The sequence below is a fragment of the Lates calcarifer genome, linkage group LG1 (assembly GCF_001640805.2).
Source record: "Lates calcarifer isolate ASB-BC8 linkage group LG1, TLL_Latcal_v3, whole genome shotgun sequence".
Classification (NCBI taxonomy): Eukaryota; Metazoa; Chordata; class Actinopteri; family Centropomidae; genus Lates; species Lates calcarifer.
In genome coordinates this window covers 16,656,337-16,683,957 of record NC_066833.1, presented here as the reverse complement: position 1 = coordinate 16,683,957, position 27,621 = coordinate 16,656,337, and the positions used below count along the sequence as shown (strand labels likewise).

The 27,621-nt window shown below is 39.8% G+C and overlaps 1 protein-coding gene across 6 annotated transcripts; it reads right to left on the bottom strand.

Annotated features, from left to right (window-relative positions):
• Positions 1–1,174: 1,174 nt before the first annotated feature.
• On the bottom strand, positions 1,175–27,420 carry mid1 (midline 1). Of its 6 annotated transcripts, none has more exons than XM_018703139.2 (11): positions 27,321–27,420; positions 12,342–13,063; positions 10,437–10,496; positions 6,717–6,812; positions 5,864–5,971; positions 4,558–4,706; positions 4,331–4,458; positions 3,658–3,801; positions 2,928–3,089; positions 2,629–2,836; positions 1,175–2,231 (listed from the first exon to the last, which is right to left on the bottom strand). In XM_018703139.2, the coding sequence occupies exons 2-11, from the start codon at positions 13,005–13,007 to the stop codon at positions 1,883–1,885; spliced, it is 2,070 nt and encodes a 689-aa protein (XP_018558655.1). In that variant the 5' UTR covers positions 13,008–13,063; positions 27,321–27,420; the 3' UTR covers positions 1,175–1,882. The 6 variants fall into 6 exon arrangements, with proteins under 6 accessions (XP_018558655.1, XP_018558658.1, XP_018558657.1 ...); XM_018703142.2 differs by lacking the exon at positions 27,321–27,420 and adding an exon at positions 23,372–23,486; XM_018703141.2 differs by lacking the exon at positions 27,321–27,420 and adding an exon at positions 20,800–21,066.
• Between the last annotated feature and the right edge of the window lie 201 nt (positions 27,421–27,621).

The following is a 27,621-nucleotide window of genomic DNA, read 5'->3' as shown; positions in this document are numbered from 1 at the left end:
ATGTAATCAGACTTATTGTAAGTGTTGCAGTCTCACATGGAAAGACCATTATTTTTTTTTCTCCCCCAACACACAGAACTTTAACTTCATTCTCTTTCAACTCAACTATGTCTGTCTTTGTTTAGACATATGGAGGTAGTGATGAGCAAAAAAATATTGCCTTTGTTTGCAATGTGTCCTTCGCCACAATGTCGTATTTTCTATCTCATAATGGAAAGCAAACACTGGACAACAGTTTTTTCATTTCATTATACACTATGGTCAATTATGGAATGAACACCTTACAACCAAGGACCCATCATATTTGATAAAAAACATTAATATTTCACATTTTATTGTACAAATGTGTATGTGATAATATGATACAAAGAACATAATTTTGTTTTTGCACCATGCTTCTGTGGTCTTGAGGCATTTTTATCAACTGAATTACACATTGACTTATGCACCTTTTCTCCTCATTCTGACACATAACTTGTGTGTCAGATGAGGAAAGTGCATAATTGTATGTATGACTTCAATATAATTAAATGTCTAAATTTGAATACCTTCATATAATATTATCTTTTTTTTCTTTGTATGATTCTACAGTTTCCAGTTAAAATTAGAACTATGTGTACTAATTAATTATATTTACATAAACAGCTTCCAGCGTCCCTTTATACACTAACAAATTTACACATTCTCATAGCAACTAACAAAATCCTGGTGGCAAGATGGAGATGGTGGTGTTCACATATTACAGCTCTGTCTGCAGGGTGTCTCAAGGGGAGGTCACACAGAGTTCAGATTTTTTTTCTTTCTTTTTTCTTTTTTTTTTTTTTTTTTTTTTTTTTTTTTTGCTAGTTCACTTTAGTTGAAAGGAGACGCTGCAGAATTCAAGCAACGTTGCTCCAGTACAAAAAGAGCTGTCAGAGCAAATCTTGTCAAAAGTTGTATTTTGGCTCAGAGTGTGGGTCAGAGTGAGCCCTGTTAAAACAAGACTGACACGTTTCTCTATGGTGGTAGTGTTTTCTTTTCACTGTGGTGTTGTGAGAGCTTCTTCAAGCTTTAATGAAAGATCAAGTATAAATGAGTGAAAGCAAGTGCACAGTTATCAAATTATCATCTCACTGAGGCATATTTTTTGGCATGCAGCGCACCTTAAACTGAGGAGGACAAGTCACACAGGTAATCAAATGAAGTCACTTTTATTATGTCTTGTCAGAGAGAGATTAAATGTGGAAACTGCAATGCCGAGTTCATTTGAAATGGCTACAATAAAAAAAAGAATGATCTCTTAACCCTGACTCTTAGTAGAGCATGTGCAGATAATAAATGAATTGACTGATTTTGATTAAAATTTCTAAGTGAAACTGTTGTTAACTAGTGTTATTTGATCTATTCAAGTGCCCTCTCTTTATAAAACATTGACAAGCAGACATTTGTGTTACGGTACAAGTGGCTTAGAAATGTGACAACTCTGTCTTCTCAAAGTGCTATGATATTTTAAAGACCTTACATTTACCTTAAAATACAGGAATGAAAAAGTGTGTAATATGAACCTTGATTTTTTTTTTTTTTTTTTAAAACCTGGAGCCTATTTAAAAATATCTCCACAAGTTTAAAACTGTAAATAAACCCTTAAAACCATCCAGCTGAGTAATGTACATGAATGTGCAAAGCAAAGAAATACATTTACAAATGCTGGTAAATAATTTCTTAAATAATTCCAATTAATGTCAACATAGGCATGATTAGGAATGTACACTAGGGCCATTTATTGCATCTGGTTCCTTTTTTTATTTTGCCAACATGAAGCATGTGGTCATCACAGTCAGAGGTGCATGCTGTCTGGTCTTTTTTTGGGAACACAAAGAAAATCCAGCGGGACAGGTTTTTGTCAGTTGTTATAATCTGTCCCCTCTAGGTGATCTGGGATGGGCAGTCCCGTGAGGATTGTTAAACACCTGTTCCACACATTGAACACAGGACAAACTGGCTGAGCAAAGGCGATGTCAAATGTATACAAGTGCTGAGAGCCAACGGCATCGTAGAAGGACAGAGATCCAGAGTCATAGTCCAGCAACACTCCAAGACGTCGCAGGTGGGGTGAAGGCTCAATAGGCATCTCCTTGCTGTTGTGACGCACCACCCACGAGTTGTTGCAGCGAGACAGCACCCAAGAGGCAGAGTTTTTACCGATCCACTCGTGTTTTGGCGCTGACTTATACGCAATACCCACTGCAAACCTGCATAACCAATGAAAAGTAAAAAGGAAGATTTTATTTATACTGGTGTATTTAATGCATTGTAAATCTGAAACATTATCAATGATGAAAAAATCTAACTAACTAACTAACTAAGACTCTACAGCCATGCTAATGGCTTTGTGAGGCTATACTTAATTATAGTGATGCTTTTGTTTGACCTGATGATGGTGCTAGATGAAAACTCAGGGGATCACCAAAGTAATTACAATTCATTCTGTGGAGAATCATGAATGTCTACACAAAATTACATTACAAGCTAGCCAATAGTTGTTGAGATATTGGACCAAATCCTGGACCAAAATGGTGGACAGACCAACCAACTACCATTCCAAGCTCCACACTGTTAGCATGGTTGGAAACAGGTAAATGTTTTTACCACGTGCTTCCCCCTATCAGAGCCTCCCAGTAATGGCGGCCGCTGTCGATGTAGACATTTCCTGTGACACCATAGCTGCTGTGGCTGGAAAAGCGGTCCTGACTGTGGCTCTTCTTGGACGATGTCTCGTCCCTCTCTACTGTCAGGTTGTCATGGGACACCCTCAGTTTCCGGTGAGCAGACTTTGGGTCTAACTTAAATGGCTGACCTTAAAAAAAACAAACAAACAAGAACAAAGCATGTATTACAATTCTCAGGCATCATTAATGATTTTTGTATAATTGCTGAACTTGACATACTGTTTGTCTTGAGTTTCCCTGGTTCACTGCTGCGGTTTCCAGCCTGGTTTATGGCTTTCACTATGAAAATGTACTTTGTGCCACACTGGAGTCCGTGCACAGTGTAGTGATTCTGCTTGATGTTTGGTACAATCATCCAGCTATCAGCAGAGTTACATAAACCTGCAGAGAGAGGGTCACCGACAAAGAACAGACCAATATATCACGAAAACTCTTAGTTAGTGCTACTTTCAACACAATGCAAGATACAAGACAATGCAGCATTTTATGCAGCATTCCAATCTACGGCTGCTATTTTGACTCATCAAATATAGTCACATTACCACTCATCCTACTGTGCTTGAGCACTGAGGCAGATGAGAATAAATTGCTTGATCAGCCATGTTGTGACCCTCTTAGAGCAATCAACAAATAGCCTGCTGCTCATTTCAACCCCAAGATAATATCGAGCTGATGTTGTGCATCTGGATGTAAATCCAGTCTGACTGAGCTGCTGTTTTTTTTCCTAAATAGACACTGCAAAATTTGCAGTGTATTTTGGCAACATCTCATTACCCCGTAAGAGCCTGGACAGAGCTCTGCTCTCCTGCTGCTACAATACAATATTATGTTTGGATTTTGTAACATAGCCTCCAAACAATTTAAAGTCATTCAGTGAAGCCCTTTTCAAATCCCTCCATCATTTTCGTGTTTTCTGCCACAGACATTATACCGCTGCATATAGACTTACTGACAACATTAGACTGGCTGGTGAAGATGGCGTACTGAAGTTCATATGATACAACAGAGAACTCGTCATCTGATGTCCAGTGAACTGTGATCGTGTCATACGAAGCCGTACACAATTCCTCGCGGATTACTGGTGGATTTGGTGCTGCAATTGGAAAACAAAAGACAAATGTTGTTTTAAGACAATAATGATAGCTGAGTGGATGCTTTTTTGCACACAACAACATAAAAATAACAAACAGAAAAATTCTGAATATGTTTGCGGAGACTGGTGGTGGTAAATAGCACCATCGATTTCTGGGGTTTTTTATCCCGAGAAGTGTAATTAAGCTAGGTAGCAGTTCCTCCAGCTATTATAGCTACAGCCCTCATGCAGTGTTAAATTCACGTTGCACAACAGGCACTAAACATTTACAATCACAACTGCAGCCTAGGAGTTTATAATTGTGTCTGACAAATACAATTATAGTTGAAATAGAAAACTCCCTGCTTCTATTCATGCTAAAACCTTATAATTATAAGAAACCATAACTGAAGGATAATATGGGAATAATTTTAAGTGTACTGTTTGTGTAAAGGAACCCAACAAATCATCTCAAATTATATGTTGGAAGAAGAGTGCCCATCAAACACTGCCCAAAAGTAATAGTGTAAATAAACTCAATGCCACTCACCTGTGAGGTAATCCAAGCTCTCTAGCATTTTCTTCTCCCTTGTGAAGTCCAAAGCAAAACTATCAAAAGTGTCATTCAGATTAATTTCTGGTAGCAGGATTTGAGAGGATGCTGTTGCCATTGATACTCTGTAACAAAGAAGTGCATACAGGACATTTGTGACAGTTTTATACACTGTATACTGTTTGTCTTCTGTTGAAGGTACTGCCTTTCATTTGTTCCCTCACCTTTCACAGATACTTTTAGCTGTCTGAAGGAAGCGAGCGTGGTCTGTCTCCTTGAGGGTTTGGTCGGCTTGAGAGATGAGGGAGGAGGACCTCTCAATGCACTGTTTGCAGCTGGCTATCTGCTGGGCTAGTTTCCTCAGTCGCATGGACTGGGAAGGAAAATAGGACATGTTGACAGATGAAAACCTTGGTAAATAAACCAACCAATGTACAACTTACTGTATGAGACACCAACCTGCCAAATGGTAGATTTGATTTTACCTCGCCAATCAGAAAATCTTTGTGGGGAAAAAATTCTAATTTATACCTTTGACAATTAGATTTTTTAGTGTGTGTAAAAATATCCTAAAAGCTGCACTGGCATGAGAGGTGTATTTATGAAACATCCCTCATAAAACAGCCACAGTAATCAGACCCTCCTATTCCCCCAACTGTGCCTCACTGACTGAAAGCAACAACGCAACCTGACATGAGGCACGGTGTAAGGAAGGAAAGAGTCCTCCTCCAGAGACGGTCATCACAGGAAGCAGGGTTGATCTTACTCTGACACTGAACACAGCACAACATGCCACCGCTTCTCTAATTGCATCTAACAGGAGAAAAGGAAGGGAAACAATTCAACAGACACGGCACATAAATGTATGGACGCCGTGCCAGACGTACTCCAGGGCTGTGAGCTGATACCAGAGCACAAGACAAAACAAAGCAATAAATTCTGAAGCCTGGTGAGTACTTCAGTGCCTACAAGTATGTAGAAACAACTATACAAGACCAAATAAAAGGATTTATCCAAAACAGATGTGAGGACATGTCACCACCAACCCACTGTCTGAGCTTCCGAGTCAGAAAAAGTCTAAGAATGAGCTTGAGATTTTGAATAAGCTGGTCATGTCAGAAAGTTCTCTCTGAACCATTAATGTATTCTAAATTTTCCCATGCATCTTGATCTACCCTACAAAGGTACAAAACATAACAAGAAAGCATGTTAGGAAGTTATAGGTTGACATATGTCATGAAATATATATAGGATATATCAAGTTTTCTAACATTCGCCTGCAAGACCAACTAAGTATCAAACAAGGGTGCATTTGCTCATATGTAATAAAAGAAATGTGGTATTAACTCTTTTAAAAGTTACACACCCTTGCTTTAAAGAGTAAGATTTTGAGGATACAGGGTTTTACCCAACAGCAATGATTTGTTAGTGAAGAATTCTTATAAGGACAGCATGTAAGCTAGCTTGCACGCACAAGTTGATGAGCAAACAAACAAAGGTTATCAAGACACAAAAGGTGATCAGCAGTACCTTTCCCTCCTTTATCTTGGTGGCTATGATTTGTCTTCGCTGCTGTATGATATTAATCAGCAGTTCACACTCCTCAAGCAGCTTGTTTTCTTGTCGCGATGCATTTACCTAGAAAGGACATACAGTACGTATAGATAAGAGACACTCAGTACTGGAAGTGTATTTCATTTGCTTTGACAAAATGTTGTTTCCTGCACAATTGCAAGTTTGGAATGACAAAAAAACATGCATTACACACATTAATCAATTCCATGCAAACCTCATGTGGCAGGAAAACCATATTAGAGTCTAATTCATGTCATCTCACCTCATGCTGGGAAGTCCACAGTGGCGATCAGCCGACTTTGTTCATTTTATCTTTTTATCCCTAACATATGCATGATCACAGCCATTGTAGTAAACATACGGCATGTGGCCCAGTGATGAGTTGTCTTTAATGAAGCGACACCCAAATTCACCAAAGCTAGCATACTTAATGATGTGTGTTAAGCAAGGTCAGTAACCAGTGCATAATAAGGAGAAATAATTAGCAAAATATGATTAGTTATAAATCATAAATAAGTATAAATCACGACTATCCTTTACTTTATATGCATAGTGTCTATTTTATATGTTTATTTCCCAGTTTATAAATAAATATTTGGCCCAAACTTGAGCTGAAAATACTCAATTTGCAGCAAACTCCATGCATATTTCAGCAATTATTGATCAACAGACTAATAACACTTAATCATGTTGACACTCTGAGATACAGTAATTCATCATGATGTTAATAATTTAATGAGTTGTTGCCCATGAAATGCCACAGAAACTTGGAGCCCCCAACTGAAAGGGAACAGATAAACAACCTCACCTCCACGTGTTGGCAGGTTTGGATAAGTTTGCCCATCAGACTTTCCAACTCACTGGTCCTCTTGATTAGATTGCTGAGGTTGGAATCCAAGGCTTGCTGCAAAACAGAATTGAAAAGGAATATTTCATTACACAAAGGCCCCCCAACCTCTATCAAACTGTAAACAGCTGAATAAATCTTGGAGGAGAGTTGGTATGAACGAGGACATAAGGACCGTATCTGGCTCGGGTGGAATGAGCTACAGGAGAGGACACACAAGGCTGCCACTGGATATGACTGGCCACATTTGGGCACTGATGAGTGTGGAGCCCCATCCACCACCACCCCAGTCCTCCCTGTGTGCCAAAGATCCCATCATACTGCCTGCTGAGGCCACAGAGCTTAGCAGAGCATCTGCCAGTGATTTGGACAACTAAACTCCGGCTGTGTTAATCACTGACTCAGATCAAAGGCTTATGTTTCAAACTTAATCTCTTACTGTAATTGGGTAGCATGATGACTGTGTACTGTGGTGGTACAAAACATCTTCTAATACTGTAAGTCTTATTATTCTTCTTAAGTAAAAGATAAATGCTCAATTACATTACAGTAATTTCTCATTGTGCTATCGCTGATTGAAATGAAAACAAAAGTGGAGTCCCACCAAAATTGAAAACAGAGGTTCAAGATATTCTACCCCCAAAACTGATTGACAGGTGTTTTAATAGACACATAACATCAGACAACAACAACAAAAATCAAAATTATTAATATTTTGTGAAGCTTTAAAAAGCCTAGCTTGTTCAACTGAATCAGATAAAAACATAAAAATGCTTGTTTTAATCTATTATTAAAAGCCTTTAATAATATGTGAATTGATTTGTGATTTTAAAGAATTAACGTCTGAGACAGATTTTATATTCATTTCATCTATATGTGTTGAAAGCACAAACATTATGAGACTTTTTCCTTCCTTCCTTCCTTCCACTCAGCAAATACCAAAATTCTCATTTTGAGCATAGTTCATAATTTGCTTTTATCAAAAGGGAAAAACTACAAGTAGTCAAGGAAGAGAACAAACAAGTACAAGAGGCCTGCAAAGATCCAAAACTTGGAGCAAACAGTTGGAGACATTTTTCAGCTTAGATATTTCACATTGTGATTTTATAAGGTATGTGCGTCACTTTGCACTAAAATAGCAGAGGCCTTATTTTTCTGCTCTCACAAATATGATTTATTTATATGGAAGAGAAAGTGATGAAAGCCATTTCAGATACTGAGTTGCAGGTAAAGGTGAGGTGGCTCAAACTTTTAAAATGGAAACATGAAATATGACATATTGATCAAATTGATGTTGTATGTAGCTAAATGTATAAGTTTAAAAGTCTCCAGTGTTTTAGCTGTGTAATCATGATCATCATCATCATCAAGTGTCACATACATAAAGCTATACAGCAAGAGGGAGAGCAAATGGAAAAGACAGAGAGAGAGACAAAGTGAGTTCATCTCTCTCATTTTTGGAGCACTGGATTTCTCAATGCATCTTTGCAACATTAATACTCTTGGTGTGTTTAGACAGCTCTCTCTAATGGAAGTCTCTTTCCTAAAATCATTTAAAGCTGATGAGAGGAAAGAATAGCAGCTTCCTTTTGTATGCGAGTGCTTCTGGTCCCACACCTTTGCTTTGGCCAGTCTCTCTTCCTTCCTCTTGCAGTTCTGACAGGTCACTGTCAGCGACCTGGAGTTTTATCCTGTGTCAACATCAGAAATTTTATCTATTGTCAAAGGTTGTCACTTTTTATCCTGTGAACACCACAGGTCCTGAGACACATCTGCCATTTTAACTTTGCTGGAGGACAGTTTAAGCTTTCACTGAATTTCACAAACACACAACACACTGGACAGAATAATATATATGGCGGTGCAGCATCCATTAACTATATTCTCTGAAAGCTGTGCATTAAAGGCCCAATCATTTTTTTAACCATATTCACTGGAGGCACACACAAGAGATCTGATCATAATTTAAAAAATGGGTTTGTTGTACAAGTATTGCTGCAGAAGATTCATATTACACAACTTTTGTCAAGTGTTAGGCTGTGTATCAAAACACTTCTCAATCAAAGGAATGGAAATACACATCCCAAACCTGTTTTAAATTTAGGTGGTGGTTCCTTTTGATTATATTTGAAAAACAGATTGTGCCTAAATAATCATATAATGTCTTTCATACTATAGGTTGCTGAATTATTTAATGCAATTACATGTTTTTGCTTTTACATGATCTGCCTTTCAACAGAATGCAGTGGAGGGTCTGGATGCAAATATGGTCTGTATTTTAACAGACAGTATTTCCTATACCAGACAGTAAGTTTTCATAATAATGTCTTAAAGTGTAATCTGATATGCTAATCCTGCAGGATAAAGGAACAGGTCAGAAGGTCTTTGCTGCGTTTTAAACATAACGTACTGTCAAACAGGTGTCTATCAGTACTTGGTACATTCTGCAGGAAAATTTATGACAGTTTGGGGTCTTAGAGGTGTCGCTAATAAGACTAATAATGCAATACAGTCTAAAAATGATTTTAAAGCAAGATTATTTTCATTTGACATGGCTATAACTATCTGTTTTTCACTATAACTGATACTAGAAATGTCAGCACTGTGTTTTAATGACTGTTAGGGACTGAATTTCATTCCTGGTGCTTTCTGCTTTTCTTCCCACAGTTCAATGCTATTCCACTCAAATTTAGTTCCAATTTAAAATTTCCTGTGAATGTGAGTGTTTGGCTGTTTATAAATAAGCCCTGCAACAGACTGGCAGCTTGGGGTTTTTCCTGATCAAGAGGTTCTTCCCTTTCGCCCACTGCATATTGGGATATGCTCCCACCACACCTCTGATCCCTAAATAGGAATACATTTACATAGCATAAATAATGGATGATGGATAGATAATAACAGATACAATGCCAGACCAGAGTCACGTCACGTAATGCTGACAACCAGACAGAAGAAATTGCTGCATTATACATGCACGCACACACACAGACACACACTCACGCCTTTACAATGTCACGGTATCCCTTTGTGAGAGAATTTGAGACAAATATGAAGCAGCGTGGCTGTAAACATGTGTTTGGAAAAACCAACAACTAGGAACAAGCTCAGCTGCGTGCCACCTGGGTCCTACCCTGCGTGCCATGAGAAAAAAACTATTTCTCTGCTGTTGCAGCTCCCATCAGTGCAGTGCAGTGCAGCTAACTGTATGTATTATATGAGGTTAACAACACACAGACACAAAGACATAGATAAGAAGAATATATGGCAACTGAAGATATTATGCAGCAGAGGAAAAAGATCATAGCTTTTAAGTCTATTCTAACATAAAGGATAAAGGACTTCATCTCATTTCATTCAATACTCTACTAAGAATGTGCTTAAGAGAAAGAACAATACTGTACATTAACTGCTACATCAAATAATGGAAACAAAAAGCAGACTACTATAACTGCCAGCACAATAACCACGAAGGCTACATTAACAATGTCCCATTACTGCACTACTGCAGCTGATTAGCTGATTAGTGCTGAATGTATCTCACTCCCATTTCACTCATTCTGTTGGTTTTTGAAGGATGTAAGTAAATGAGTAGGAGCCCTTCAAAAGTGACATTTATGTTTAGGTTGTGCCATAACATAAATCTGTCCCTGCATGTGTAATTAAAGAAATGATGCTGATCACCTGGTCTGCCTCCTGGTGTGAATGATCACGCCCCACACAGAGAAAGCGGCCAGAAGATTTCTGCACAATGACAGCATGATCAAACAAAGGAGACAGGTTAAGGCTGGTCCACCGACCTATCTTGCCAAAATGTTGCAAAAGAATGTTTGCATCCCGGCTCCACTGTGACCAAGCATTGTGAAACAGAGGGAACAGGCACAAAAGGGTTTCCAGTGTGATACAGTAAACCTTCCTTTTGTGAGTTATGCATGAACACTGTGAGTGTTTGTGGGGAAAAAAGGAAGACCCTCAGTTTTTTCATTCATGCAGTCTATGCCATGCAGGTCTCTGGATAAACTTTAGGATGAACCTGGGCACACTTTGACTGAGCTGAAAAGCCTGATTCAGCTGAGTTCTGAATCTGTGTTCCCAAACAAAAATAGTGGATATTTTGATGATTTAAAAAAAAAAGCTTGTTGCTTGTGTATAGCTAACTTGCTATTTCACATTAAAGGCTTCAAAATAAAACTCCACTCCAAGATTGCCTCTTGGAGGCAATAAAATGATCCCATGAGGTTGCTGAAGCCACAGTAGAGAGCGACTGTGTGAATACTGAACCAAAGGTCTCTTAAAAGTAAAGCTCATTTAAGTCCACAATGAAAGGAATGCAGAGCCACCGTTTTATGCTCCAGCAAACCTCATCTTCTCATATCTTATTAATGTCAGCCCATCTGCTGAAAGTGAGCAGTTCCACTAAAACTGTGAAAGCAGTCTCTTGCACTGTGTCATTACATTCGAGACTCACTTCACTCTGTGTTCTATTTATATGTATCCAATGCAAAAACATTTTTTATGATAACTCTAACTTTGGTCTCAAAGGATAAGACCGGCGATATTCTGTGTTTTTGTTATGGTAAAAAAAAAAAAATCCCACAAAAAGACCAAGACTCAAGCCCATTCATTTCTACTGTGGACACACATATTTAAAGTAATCAATATATAGTTTCTTTTTATAAAAAGGCACAATAGTTTCTTAAACAGCCTGGCACTGTAGTTTTTTGAGTTTAGCGAACTCAGACAGGACTAAATTGTGTATTTGTTGCAGACTATTTTCACGGAGTTGGTATACTAATGAGCATTTACAACAGAAGGATGGTTTATGTGGGACTGACTCAAAATAAACTACAGTGTCCATTTCATGATAATGAAGGAACATGTCACCCAGTGTAATGGCGTGGCTCATTTCTGTGGTTTTGGACAATAGAGGATATCTATAGAACACAGACAAATAAGCTATATCAGGTTTTGGCAACACTGATTTGTTACAGGGATCAGTTTGCTGTTGGTTTTTGGTCTTTTCATGGGATTTTTTGAGTATCACCAGACACCAACATAATTGTAAAATCTAGCTGAATGAGGAAGCCATTTTGTAGGGTTATTTATCTCATATGCCACGGTAGAATCACTTAAAGATAACACTTCGCGTTGGATTTACAACAACAAACGATGTTTCACACATACATCAAATTTAAAATAACATTATTCAGTAGCAGCTTATTTGTACTTGCAAGGAAGATTATGCTGTATGTTACATGTGGACCATCATTTGTATTATTTGCTTGATTTGTTCTTCTCAGAAGGGTCTGATTTTGTTTCTTATAAAAACAACGTTTTATAATTTGCTTATGAGTTGTGATTTACGTCATTATCTGCACACATTTCTACACTACTAAAATAAAAAAACAAATCTATATCTTTTATAAAATTGAAATTAAAGGCATGTATTATAGTTTTGTGCCTGTCATACTGTGACACTGTATAAGCTGAAAAGAGGTTTTGCAATAAATGTTTCTGAGGGGTTAAGAGTGGTAGGAACAGTGTATCACAGACCCCAAAGCATTCCTCAAACTACTCATCATCTCTTACCTTCAGTTTGTCATATCTGTCACCGAGGGCTGCTACTTGGTGGTCTCTGTGTCGGCCAACCAGCTTACACAATGCACAGATCAACTGTTCATCTGTCACACAGTACATGTTGACCTTCTCATCCTCGTGCTCCAGACACATAAGCCCTCGCAGATGGGAATCCAGCAAGGGCTCAATTAGACGGTGGCCTGTGAAGGGCTTCTTGTTGGGGTGGGTGGCCTTAAGACACTCATCGCAGTATGACACCTCACAGGTGACGCAGGTCTTCACGGCATCCTGCGGAGGGTCCTGCTCACAGAACTGACACTGCACCCGGTCAATGGGAGATGTCATGGCTTTGCTGTCGGGGGCAGCTCGCTCGCGCCGAGTTTCGTTAGGAGAGTTAGGTCCACTTAGAGAAGCTTTCTGGTAGCGGTCGATGATGTTCTGTAATGTCACGTTGCGTTTGAGTCCCTCTAGGCCTCTCTGGTTGAGGGTGATGACATAGCGACAGGTTGGGCACTGAAAGGCGCTGATGGACTGAATCGGCTCGCTGGGGGTGCAGTGGGAGACCAGGATACGATGGGCACAGTTGAAACAAAGGCTGTGAGCACAGGGCAAGAGCAGCGGGTCCTCAAATAGCTCCAGACAGATTGGGCAGGTCAGCTCCGACTCCAGTGTTTCCATCTTCAGGCAAAACAAAGAGGGGTTGTCTGCGAAATCCAGGGAAGCTGATCAGCTATCTGTAAAGACGACACAGAAAGAATCAGAAAATGGTGAAAGCTATGCAAAGAGTTAAACAGAGTTAATATTTTGCTTGGTGTCGTATCTAGTAGAGCTGGAACGATTATCTGAATATCATCAGAAAATAAATCAGCAACTATCAAAAAAATAAAACAATGCAATCTTTCCTTTACTTAAGCTTTTCAGCTGCAAGGATTTTCAGCTTTTATTTGTCTTAAGTGATGTGATAAATAGAATATCTTTGGATTTTGGACTGTTTTTCGACCAAAACAAGCTATATGAAGACATCACCATCTTTCTAAAAAATCTAAATACCAAACAAAAATCAAGAAAGGAAAACACAGATTCATCTACAATAAAAGAAATAATTGTCATTGCAGAAGCCTCCTTGAAAAAAAAAAAGTGAATTAAACAGACATCATGCATATTCTGTCTGTATTATCAAGCGCTTATGAAAATAAAAACAAAAATTATTCATCTCTATCTTGAGTCTCATTTGATTTCCAGTGTGAACTGAAAATGAAACATGAATATAAATATTATGTAAATATTTGTTACAGATATCTGATGATGGAAATGAAGCAAATTGGAAAAATAAAACGAGCAGGTAGGAGAGTATTCAAACAAAAACATGTGTTTGCATATAATGCATATATCAGACTTGTGTGTGCTCTATTTGGCTGAACTTACAACTTAAGAGAATGCAGAAGCGTCTGATTTTAATTTGGCACAGGAATAGTCTAGCCTGTCCCCATGTGTTCCTCCCTATACTGTAGTCCGTAGGCCAGCAGGCCAGTGAGGACTGACAGCTCAGCCAAGCAGAAGTCTATTGGCCTGCTTGCTGATGGCTGGGGCTCCACACTATCACAGACACTAAGCCTTTGTTCCCGGCCAGTCAGACACCCCAGCTGCGAGTGGACACACTGTGCTCACAGCGTCTCTCTATGTGAACTCTCTACCTCCACTCATTATGTGTGAAGAAGGCAAAAGCTCATTATCAGGACAGTCGGACACAAGTAGCCTTTTGAAGTTGTGAGGATACAGCAATTACCCCTGAGCTACAGACCTGGGTTTGTTCTTTCCATTCTATTCAAATCTTCACAGACATTCAACTATCCCACTGTACTGTACAAAACAAGAACCGATTGTTGCACTTGTCGCTAGCAACTGCAATGCATCTGTGGGCCTTTGTTTCTTTGCTATTTTGTTCTTTAAAAACAAAGCAGCAAATGCAAGAGTCTTTAAGAGCCTCAAATACAACCTCTTTGCTATCCAAACCCCTCAGTCTTAAACAAAATATGTTAAACATCATGTCTTTTGGCACAGATATTATTTCAAAGTTGATACTCTATCATTCATTAACATACTCTCTTTAAAATTTCATATTCTCTTAATTTCACATACTTTTCAATTTAAATTCTAAACCACTGCATGTGTGTGGTGAGTAATTCTTAACCAATTCATGCATATATACGTCGCTTTAAATCACACTGTGACGCATGAAACTTCTGAATTACTTGTCCAACATGTTCTTGATAAGGTTTCACTCTGAGATACAAGACAACATCACATCATTTTAGCAAGGCTCTCAGCTACAACATAGCGGCTCCTGCGTTTGAGCAAGTCTCGTCAAACAGGTTAAGTTGTCAATTCAACCAGACTGTCCTAAATACAAAATGAATAAAGAGCTTTGTATGACAAACACAATGCCAAGACACTTATCCTCTGATGTCATCACCTGTGGTATAAAATACCCCAAAGTTACAAAAAGCTTGTAAATGAACACTGTGGCAAAGAGCCACTGCAAACTGCGTTACAGCCCCAAGTAAATTACACACTCCTGAAAGCTCTCCCATTCATACACAGTTTACTTTACCCACCGATGGATTTCGCCCCACTTTGCACTGCCGAGACATTTCTGCTGAGGGAAAACTTCTGACCTGAATCATGAAAATCTATTTATGATAACAAATGCACTGGCCATAGACCCCAGCATGCTGTGGAGAAGGGGAATCCAGATGGCACGAGTCTTCACAGCCCCAGTAATCCTGCAGCAGAGCTGTCATTAAGCAAGAGATTGAGCAAGAGGTAGCAAGCACAACAGGAAAAGTTGCCCGACAATTCCAGGAAAGCCAGCTCCACCTACAGCTGGAGCGCTGGCCAGTACTGGAAGAAGAGAGAGAGAGAGAGAGAGAGAGAGAGCAGACAACAGTGGGTGAGTGAGAGTGAGAGAGAGAGAGAGAGAGAGGGAGTCCAGATCAGCAAATAAGCGGAGGGAAGGATTGTGCAGAGCCCCAGCCAGTGTCCTCACAGGCAGGTTAGTGTCCTCTCAGCCCTGCCCATTCAGAAATTCAAAGCGTCAGGATCAGTTTCAGGTTTCCTTGTGTGACCATCCCTCCGCTTCTAGCTGCACAATGCTGTGGATTGGAACTTTTCTTTGCTATGCCACTGGGGACTTAAAGAGAAAGGCTGAAGACACAAACATAGATGAGGGGCAGCCTGAGAGACATCAGGGCTCATCTGTAACGTGGGACACAACTCTGTGATTGCCTCAGCCTCCAACAAACAAGGTGACACGGAGGCAGTGAATTACACCACAGTCTGTTGTTGGTCCCGCCAGAGGCTTATGAAGTGCACTACACATCATGAGTGCCACAGGTCAAAACCATATAGCTCTATAAGCTGTAAAATAACTGTGAAGTAAAACTACGTCTGTCTTGTAAAATCCCCATTAAACCTCCTGACAGCAAACACTGAAAGACACTAAGCATCCTCTCTGACAGACGAGACTACAAATAAAGACAGACACCATGTAACATCATCTGCCACATCCAAGTCTGTCCCAGTTGGCCCTCATGTGGGAATCACTGAGGTACCATCTGCTTAGCATGTGCGTCTATTTGCAGGCACATCCCCGCTGTGCTCCATTTGAATTCTCCTGTCATTCAAAAGAGTCTCCAGAGTGACTAGCCTCTCTGAGAGACAGATACACATTCTAAATATTACAGACACGCTAAAGTTCAGACAAAGCAATGGGTGTGAGCTACATTGCTTGGGAGGTGCACATGGGAATTCAACAGGCATTCCCCAGATTTCTTCTATATAATCTCCAATTGGGATGAAATTTAGTATCATGAGATCAGTGGGAATATTTTTATTTTAGCTGAGGAGGACCATAAGAAAAGATTTACAAATAACATTAAGCATCTGCTCATTCTCAACCTCTTCTGCTCACTTCTGTCACAAAATATTCACAAAGTTTTATTGAGACAGTAGACAGTAGACAGTGTACTGGTGTGCTGTTTCAATATCACTGTTCTCACATTCAGAAGCTACAAAAGTTAAAAATGTTTAGATCAAAAAGCGTTAGATATAAATTTTGAGAGATCTATAATGGATATAATAGCTAAAACCATGTATAAAATAACAATCTCATACCACAAAACCTATATATATATATATATATATATATATATATATATATATATATATATATACAGCCATGCTTGCTTGCAAGTTGCTGGTTTGAGGAATAGTGTGTGTGTTTCACAGCAGAAACATGATTCAAGACGTTAAATACTGAGCATCAGCAGATATGACAGGAGTGAGACATGGGCACTTCACTAAGGTGCTTTGTCAAATGATGAACTTGAGTACAAATTTAACATTTGGAGTTTTATTTGATTAGGAATTATTGGATCATTTACAGATGAAACAATGTCTCAGATAGGAAGACAATTTCCTGCTCAAGCACTTTCTAATCCTTTTGGTTACGGTCTTTTATCACCCTTAATGATTGCTCTAAACCATGTATTCAGCGACTGAAAGAGTGTGATTGCTCTTTGTCTTCTTTCCTGGGGCAGACACCTAACATATTTATCTGTAATCCTGTCTTCACAGCGTAGCTGTGACCAATGTGTGGCCTGTTGCTGCTCCCTAAAGCCTAAAGCAGCCAGCTCAGCAGCAGCGCACTCAGGCCTAATGTGATTTACAGCTGTAGCAGCAAATGCCAGCTGATTAGACTGACAAATCTACCTGATCTGCAGCTGCACACATTACTGAGATTAGCCTCACGGAGCCTGGCCCTGACCATCATCCATTATTATTGTTATTTAAATGATTATAGAGGGCAAGTTAATTACAAATCTAAACACTTGGAATACTGAATGTAGATCTCATGCTGTCAAACAGGATTACATAGAAAAGAATGACAGTTTTTACTGTGGACTCATCTGGCAAACTGATGTTAACACACATCAAACTGTAATGAAAGCAAAAGATGACTCAAATCAGCTTCCCATTCAGAGACTTGAGCTTCCTTCCCGTGTGAACAGGATGTTTAATAATGAAGCTCCAGATGAAGAAACAGCGTTAAAAATCCATAATGCAGATAATGTTTGCAGCTAATGGGTTTCTTACAGACTAGGATTATGAAATAGAGGTCTAAAGGTCAGTTAAACATTTTTCCCCTATCATTTCTCTGTACAGCTTACTGTCTGTGCTGTTGGCTATATGTCACCGTGGCCAGCATCACAAGTTGCACCAAACTCTCATTTCCTCTCCTGCGGCTTGGCAGGTGACAACAGCGGGAAAACACTGTATCCTTTTCCACAACCACAGGAACTTTACAGAAAGTGACTTTCCAAGCATGCGGCTGCAGCTGCTGCTCAGAAGTCCAGACAGAAGAGGTGTCTCACTGAGCTCAAAACTACAGAGAGGGAGCACGCATTTCTTTAAAATCAATAGAGACCAGGTTTTAGCTTATCTATCCGTCCGACTCCATAAGTGGATAAGTAATTTGAAAACGTCATTTAACAAGAATGAGGTTTTATTGCTGGGAAAGCGTTCAAAGAGCGACATCGTGTGGCTGGTGTGAAAATTACAGCAAACACAAACCTGTCGTAAGTGGTGACCTTTCATGGCATAAATTAAATGGTGACATTTTACGCTTAGAAATGAAAAAATAACCATGAATTTAAGAATGTTTCAAATTCAGTTTAGTGTAATTACGCACTTTTTTATGTTCCTCCCATTTCTACAAGGCAACAACAGCAATAAACATTATTATTCACAAATTTCCCTTCCAATTACTCTCACCTTACCCTTAAACCAATTCAATGGCGCTTTTTAAAGACCTCCACATGTGTTGCCATGGTGACAGCTTAATATCTATTTGTCACAGAAGCGATCAAAGGCAGCGCACTCGGGTGGGAAGATGTCTAACATTCCTCCTTTCAGGAACAAGATAAGTTACTAATTAATAAGGGAAACCACAGTCCCAGTTTTACTCTTCGTTATCTCCATGTAACAAGACTCGCATGTACTTTTATGTATGTAGGCCTGTCACAAATTGTGTCCAGAAGTGTATTTAGAGCATATATGTATGTTGCCAGGGAGATATGTCTCTATCTTTTATCTTATCAGTGAAGTAAATGGTATTTTGCAGCTGGATTATGAATGAAAGGCTGGTTTTATCTCCCTCAGTGCTGAAGTGAATCTCTTCTATTTGAGTAAAGGTACTTTTATATGATAAGCTAAGGGAAAGGTCAGCATAGGCTAACTGTACATTCATGTGTAATGCAGCAAGGTACACTATAGTGATTGCGCTAACAAATTCAATCATATTATTTTAGCAAGAGCCCAGGCAGAAGTGTATATATTTTCAGAAATTCTGCAAATCATGTACTGAATAGCTGCTTTTACTCTGAAAAGCAACTCCCACTCCCTCTGATGCTTTTTTAATCACAGAATTCCCCTCGGCCTTCTCACTTAGTCATCTCATCCCTCAAGTATTATCCTCAGTTGAAAACATGAAGGAATCTGTGAACACAGCAAGGCCAAACAACATCAACACTTGCACAAAGTGCTGCCTGAAGGCTTGGAAACATGTGATGACTCAATGTTTTGGCAGCAAAACATAGAGTCACAGTAACATAAAATACAGACTGAATTATGAATGACCTTCTGACTTACCCGCCACATGATTACATCCATAAACAGGCAAGAGAGGAAAGAGCCACCTTTAAAGTCAGTCTGTGTTGATATGTGGGGCTCTGCACAGCTAATCCACTGGAGTGGTCAGAACTTTGAGCAAAGTGACTCGTCTCTCCTACTCTCTGTGAGTTTCTGACCCTCTCACCCTGTTCTCTACTGAAAACCAGCGGGATGATCGAAACTTTCCACCCTTTTCCCTCTCTCTCTCTGTCTCTCTCTCTCTCAGTAAGAACTGTACCTATCCCATCTAGACACAGTGGGCTGCAAATTGTTGCATTGGCCAATCATATGAGAGGGGCAGGACTTCTGCTGGTTTGGTCCATCACTCAGGGCTATCAGAGCATGGAGTGTTGCCATAACTCTCGACAAAGCTTCTCTTGTCATCCTCAAATAAACATCTTCCAAATAGCTGAGCTGTGCACCACAAAAACAATCAGTGCATGAAAAAACAGATTCTTCCTTGATATTTGCATAATTGGCACGATGACATTCACAAGAAATATCAACCATATTCAGGCAAAATCTGAACTGCTTTGTATTCTTCATCAACAAACTTTGTTTAGATTGTTGGGGTTGGAAATGTATGTCATGCTTGAGGCAAGATTCAATACAAAGGAAACAGTGCATAAGCAAACACAGGAATCAGTGATGATAATACTTCCCACAAAGGACAACAGTGCTTTGTCAGAGGCTTAGTGCAAATTCATGTATAAAAATGGAAGTACACAACAACTATGTCTATAAACAGTTGGCATGTTCATTCAGATGTCAGCACACTAAGTTAGCTCTTATCAAATGCTATAGCAGCCTCTTTTTTTTGAAGTGATTACACCCTTTTGTTTTTCCATGTGAACACATTTGCTGAAATGGAAACACGCAGGAATGCACTGTGGTTGCGACAGCTGACTTATACAGTGTTGAAAGTTGTCTCAGATTGTTGGCATCTGTTCACCAGTCTTTGGCTGCATGGCATCCAAACAGTGATGCTGATCACATAAAGTATGATCAATTTCTCCTCTCTGGATCTGAAACCATGTTCAGTGTTTGACTGTGAGGTTTGAGGTTTGTAGTTAGAGCCCATTACCTGAGACGACCTTGTCAGCGACGTCAAGTCAATGTTTTTGATACAGTATCTCCATGTAAAGCAAATGTTTACATTCTGTGGTAAAACCACAGCACATAAAGCACGGATTGATTTGGATAAGTGGTAACTCAGAGCCCCTGCCAGGAGACATTGTGTTTCAGTTTAGCCTGCAGGGTTCAATAGAGTATGAAAAGAAAGGTGAGAGCAATGAAAACAAGTTAGATTCCAAGGTACGTCCAAGTAGATGATAAATTGAAAAGTAACATAAACACATTAACATCTTGGTAATTGCATGAGAGCCAGTTCAAAATTCTATGGTAACAGCAGTGCTTACATAATATACAGTGTGGAAACACATGCAATTAAGCCTAAAAAACAATTAAATTCAGTGTACAGAAAACTACTGACAAAAACAGACCACAGCTGATCTTAACAATGTCACTGTTATTTTGTTTTCATCATGATTTCTTCACTTTTCTGTAAATCCAGGAATAATTTGCTAAATTTCAAACATTTAGACAAAAGAGCATGCAGAATACCACAAAGCATGTTTATTTTATTACACAAAAACTTTCTCAAATCTTAACTTCAAAGTGTAAAAGGAACTTAAAGTAGACTTTAAAGTGTCACCCACTGGAAAAACAGATCATCCCTTACCTCACAGTCTGTTAGTCAGTCAATCAGACAGCCCATAGTCCGGGTGACAGATGAATACAGAAATAAAGCCCAGGAAGAGATTTTTCTTAAAACACCGGCTTTCCTCAGAAGCCTCCCTTTAGCTCCCACTTTCTGTCTGGGCTCTGCTGCTTCGTCTGTCTCACTGCTATCTCTGAAATTCTCCTCACACAGCTTCTTCTTCTCTAATCCTCTCTAAAGGAAGCCGAAACAGCTCCAAATGGTTCAACCAGGCGCAGACCTCTCAGGCTTTTCCCTCTTTGTATTATTTTGTTGGCTGGGATCATTAACTTAGTCCCATGAGAACATAAGGAGGTAAATAACCCCCCCCCCTCCTTCCTGTGGGAGGCTGTCAATCACATGTGATGATGAGGTGGTGAGGGGGTTGCTTTTAGCCACCAAGGAGGAACTCCTGATTGGTCACCAGGGAACAGAGGTGCCCCACATGACAAATGGGAGCACTGAGATGGATGGGCCTGTGGAGATGCTCAGCTGAGGTTACGTGCACATTTATAATAGACTTTTATGCAGCTCACTCATTTACATGTTATTCAAAAGTAAATAAAGCAATGGAAATGAATGAGCAATCAAAGCTGACATATTACATGTCTATTTCACACAGCTGAATTCAAGAAAATGTCATTTATGTTGTTCTAACTAGGTAAATGTAAGGATCAATGTGAATAATCAAAAGCTCTTTAAATGTCTCTTTGGTACAGTCTGGACACTCAGTGGGGGGACTGGGAGGAAGGCATAAAGCTTCCGTTGCCATGACAGTGTGGCAAAAGCAACGATGCATCTTGGCACTTGAACCAGATGCCACTCTAATCTTTTCACTGGCAAACCATCAGTTCTCTCTTCACAGCTTGTTTGTCTCTCAGTCAAGCCTACTGCTGTCTGTCACTCTCCAGTTCCTTCCAACATCCCACGCCAATCTAAAGTCTGCTGCATTTTGTAGGGAAAAGGAATGTGTAAAGACATTGTTAGGGGACCTGAGAGGGGTCGCTCTGCTCCCAGTGACCACAACTAAACTCTTAGGCTGACAAGTAAGGAGATACAATGGACAAATTAAGCATGGCTTCTGGTGTGACTCTTTTGCTTGGCTCATTTTGCACACATTACCAACACTCTAATGGATTTGTAAACATGCAGCACAAATCAATTTCCCATGTAAAACACACAGACACACAGACAGCAATGCTACATAATTGTTGTTACTCCTCAGATGTAAGCTAGTGCTTCAGTAATTTACAACAGTGAGGAAATCTGTAGCAAAGTGTTACTGGCACTGCTCAAGGACACACAGTGCTATATATTCATAAATTCTCTGTGAAATAATAACTTTGCTACTTCATACTTTCACTTTGAGATTCATTTCATTTTAGTTAAGCGTCATAAAACTTGTGACATTTACATGGATCATGGAGTCACACTGACATTTGAGGCCGGTGCTTTTTAAAGGTGAATATGGTTTCCTACTTCAGGATCGATCCAAACACACGCCCCTCTGAACTGTAATAAGTGGAAAAAGGTTTTCTTCTGTTTTAGCCATCCCAAAAAAAGAAAACTTGTCTGGGCTGCGGTTTTAGCAACTGTCCCCACCTCACCCACTGGAAACCCAACCCAATCCTCGATCCAGCCTGACACACAAAGTTTTTGTGGCTTTCAGTTGGGAAAATGGAAGAAATAACAATTTAGCTTCCAGCAATCTAAACAAATATGATGCACTGTTTACATCCAAATACTTGACATCTACTATGTCATATTGTACCAACTCTGACAAAAGAGAAACAGGCTGCTCCATCATAGCAGTTTGATAAAATAGGACTCAAAGCCATGATTTAATCCAGCCCAGACGTTGCTAAACTGACAATAGCAATTATTTTTTTATGTTTATGTATTTGTATAAGTGACAATCAAGATATTGACATTCTTGGTGTAATCCTGGTAAAAAAAAATTACTTACAGAAAATATGCTGCATTATACTGTACGTATATTCCCTTATCAATAAGTAGCAGCACTGTTGAAATAATTATTTAAAACAAATGAATATTCATCCGCACTAAATAAGGCCATTTGCTGCCTGAGGCAGTTCTCTTAGTGGCGGTTGGCACATCAAGCTGTATTAATTGGAAAAAGACCTGAAAAGGCCCAGAAAAGCCATCCCGAAGGAGATGATAAGAAGTTGGAACAAAATAGGCTGTGAAATATGATGTTACATAAACTTAGTTGGCAGGGTGGATTTCTCTCAGGGACCAGGCTAGCTGACATTTGTAAACTACGTCATCATGCTACAAGGTTATGCCTCACCTTGCTGCTCAGCCATTAGCAAGTGCAAACTCAGTTTGCACTGAACAAAGGAATCCTGAACCCTATATGTAATCTAAGGTGTCCAGATCTACATTATGAAGGAAAGACAGTATAAGGACACATATTTGATTAGCAGAAGGAACGACATTGTCAAAGCATCACCAGTATTGCTCTCTAAAGCAAATCATCACAACTTTTCCACTGAATACAACAGACAAAAAATAAGCAGTAAGCCTGACTTACGTGTTATTGTTTGGTGTGATCCTCCAAAACACAGCAAGAAGATGCAACTCCTACTAACGTCTCAGCTTTCTATTTCAGTGGCACATGGGTGAGAGACTAAACAAAACATACAGTAGCATCCTGGCTGGTCTCTTTCCACACTCCCTCATTGGTAGAGCTCCCCACCCTGCCACAGCCCCAGCCATATGCTCACGCAAGCGTAAAACATGCCCAGGAAGCGTCACTTCCACTGGGTCATTTCATGGATACTGTCCCCATTAATGCTCGGGTCCATCAACCCCACCACTACCCCCACCCCACCCCCCAACTCACATCCCCTCCTCCCTGGGGTTGAGCTCTTGCCCCTGGCTCCCCACCCTTTCCACAATAAGACAAAGAGGTAACAAATGGAGAGACAAAGGGGGTTGAGGTGGAGGGGGGGATAAACCTCAGAACCTTGGGGACCACATTTTGATGAGTTTCTGACTATACAGGCAGGCTCCGAACAGATGGGTTCAGTCTCCAGGGCTGTGCTGCATCATTGCATTTAATACACAGCTCTATACATCTTCAAAATAAATGCATTCTGCTGCTCACTTAACAGTGTTCATCAGATCATAGACCACATACAAGCGCAAGGCAATACAACACAGAACATCTTCATCATGTTATGTTTGCTATTAAGCTCTCAGCAATGGCAGTAATTAAAGTCTGAGCACACATGCCTAATTGAGTTAGTACACACTTTGGCTTCAAGATTGTCTTTTTGAGAGCAAACCCTGATCTAGGCAGCAATAATTGTTTTCCCAACTAGGACAGTCCAAAACAGCCACTCCTCATTTTGCCCATAAACAATAAGATGAAAGCGTAGTCAGCCCCCGTCGTGGCAAAGGTTCAAGATTTTAATTGCTTTCATCCCCGAGGCATACTGCCCATAACTAAGCAACACACAATCAATCCAAACATCAACCAAAATAAACGAGCACGTTAGTACCAAGCCAATTAGCACTCACTGCAATTCATCTTTAACTTTCAACAGAGGTGTTATTTGGTGCAATTCAAATTAGTATCCCAGAGAAAATCTCCCCCTTTTAATTGTTAAAGCTATTCATTGCAAGCACCCTGGGTAGAAACTAAAGTGTGCAAAATAGCTGCTGAACACATCATGTCAGGCAGCCAATGTCTACATGCAGTTAGGGTGCTTTATGATTAGCTGGCAGAACATATAGGACTGCTGTGGGCATTGACCTGGAATTGATTCTTTTCCTCTAAGCGTGCTGCAGCTTTGTTGCCGTTGTGTTCATGGTTTTGCCAACAACAGGATCAATGCTCAGCCTAGTTCTCCTCTCTAATGTGGTCTAGGAAACAAATAAAATCAGAATCCTAACTAGCATGATTGTATTTAGCATTAAAGCCAGAGGCAAATGTTAATAGTTTGGGAATTCTCTAGCAAAAAGCAAGTCAAGTCATTTTAAGGAGCACTTTGGTAATGTTTAAAGTGATGTATTATTATCCTGTAGATACAGAACTGTAACGTGGTTTACTATCTGCCCTCATGGTGAAGTTACAATATTACAAAAGATCAAAAGGTAAAAATGAAGGCCAAAGGAAACTTTCAAACATCATTTGCCATGAAAACCAGTTATACTTTGTGGTGGAAAGCAACACAATGAAATACTGTGCTGTCTAGCGTTTTCTCATTGAATTGAATAGTGAGGCAGTTTTGGGAAAGTAAGGTCATGTGTTATGTTTAGTCCACACCACAGCCTCATAGCCTGGAAGTCTTGGCTTTTATTTTTTTCCTGGAAAAAAAAGTATCCTCTTGAAAGGGTGCGGTGAACGCCTGCTACATTCTTTGCCGCTTGGAGAAGTGTGTAATTGCTTCCAGCTTCTGAGGGATCTAATGTAGGAAACTGGTGTCACGCTTTTATCAAGAATCTCCCTTCAACAACATTTAAATTATCTTATCAGATACTGTTCTTATCAGATACACAGCCACCCTCACATCTGCTAACTCCACCCAAAACCCAGCCCTACAAATGCATAGTCATTCTTTACAAGCAATAGCAGCATATAAAAACACTATCTATTCAACGCAGGCAGGTATAAAAATTACACTTTTAAAGAAGTGTAACACCTATACTGTTCTTCTTTTCTCTAGTCAGAGAAAATGAGACACTATAACACTATGCTCAGACCTCCCACACCAAGAAATGCTGCAGGAGGACTGAACATCTGTTGTGGTGTGATCTGTTCGTGTGTCCAAGGAGACTCTCAGAGCCAAAGGCAGAAGCCCAGCTGTTGGGATCTGGGTCAGCTGCATCCGGGCTCAGGGATGTTTTCAAAACACTCTCTGCTAAGGATGAGCCTCTTTTGACAGTGTTGTCACTGTTGCAATTAGTCAGTGATAACCACCATTGTTCAAAGTACCTGGATCTTAAGGGTGCCTGTCTCTGTTGCTGTGTTACAGATGCTCTGAAGGTTAAAAGACAGTCAAACTGATCAGTTTTCTGCCTGGCTCAGCATGGCCCTACAAAATATCCTCACTTACACTCCATCTACATGTCAACAAAGCATTCTTTCAAGACAGTGTAGGACACATTCCTCAATCTTGGCCTGTGAAGCACATTCTCTGGAGTTTAAAATGGATTAAACATTTGCTTTTCTCACAGAGGTATCACTGATGAAAGAATATTCCTCAGCTGCACAGTGTGGTGAGTCCACACACACACACACACACACAAGCACCCTATTTCCATGTACAGTTATTGGCTCTAACAGTGAGGCTGAACCAGCATCAGCTCTCACTCTGTCACAACATGCTGGCCCAGAGATTTTACAGCTGCTGATGGAGCTGGCACTGCTGACCCAATGGATACAGTTTTGTTTATCACTTGGAACAAAGAACGAAAAAAACAGAGTGAGAGTGAGATTTGAAAGATAGATTAAAAAATCACTAAACTTCCAAAGCACACAGGGAAATAAAACTACATTAAAATAAACTATCTTCCCAGGCCAGTTTATAATATAAAAAATAGTGGCTGGGTGAATAGGATTCACAAATGATCGGTACCATGAAAGAAAAGTTTCAGTCTCTTAAAACCAAGAGAATGAGGGCATTGCAGAGCAATAGCAGAACCAGATGCTTGCATGAAGGAAAGTACTGAAAACCAAAATGAATTCACCAGAGTTCCCTATCCACAGTTATTTGGCACAATTATGCATTCTGTTCTCCCTTAGAACAACATAACATTGCTTTAGTGCTCACCAAAACAAAAGTTAGAGGAGAGCAATGCCGCTCATTGAAAATCATAACTTATCTTGTAAAAATACACAAAACTGAAGATCTTGGACAAGCGAGGTATGACAACAAATTGTTCCCCTGTGCTCAGGAAATGTTATATTTTTGCCAGTTCATTAATTTGCCAGCATTTTGTTTTATGAGGAAGCTGATATCTCAGAAGTGTATTCAACTGTCAGCAGATGCGTTGCATGTGCAAACAAGACTGAGCATGTTCTTAAGACAACATATCTGTCTCTCTCTCAAAATTAATGTTCTTACTGAGAAACACAAACAACCATCGCTCCTTTAATGTGTTACACATAAAACACAGTGTTTCTTCTTGTGAAAACCTGGCTGTGCACTCCTGTGCATCCATGCATGTGTGCCTTTAGTATTTTCCTGACTGTGTAGACTGCAGTATGTAGAATCACACTGTGATAGTCAATTACACATAATACAAAATAAATGATGTTTATTACTGTAGAACTATTTAAAAAATATTTCAGATAGACTTTTATCAGGCTTGGTGCACAAGCATTATTCTGACTTAATGCAAAAGTGCTAATCAGAAGTCCCAAGGGATGGGTTACACTGCCACACTGTACTACAGAAACCAAATTTAAGACCAAGCACTGATTTGAACTTCTTTAACCCAGTGCCACTAAATGTTTCTTTATCAGATCTTACCTGCTTCCCCATGGCTGCGGTGTAAAGTGTCTCTCCCTAGTGAATAAATACTAGGCGTCACAGAATATGAGTGTTAGGCTGGTACTTCCCCTGAGGTAAAACAGACAGGAGACAGGAGGTTGAAGGTGTTCTGTCTACATGTACACTCCCCTTCATTGGGGTGTGTACGCACACATACCTTACTGACACACACGCTGCTTCTCATCTGTTCTACAGGTTTGCACAGGAGAGTGGAAAGCTCCCAAGAAGAACATTTAACCCTTCAGCAGGCTGGCACTAAATGGAATAATAGAGGAAGAGA

Coding starts and splice junctions, on each gene's coding strand:
- mid1 (XM_018703139.2), bottom strand. CDS start 13,007: ATGGAAACACTGGAGTCGGAGCTGACCTGCCCAATCTGTCTGGAGCTA. Junction 6,813..10,436: donor CACACCAGGAGGCAGACCAG/GTGATCAGCATC, acceptor TCTGTTTTGCAG/CAAGCCTTGGATTCCAACCT. Junction 4,707..5,863: donor CCAAGATAAAGGAGGGAAAG/GTACTGCTGATC, acceptor TTTCCTTCCCAG/TCCATGCGACTGAGGAAACT.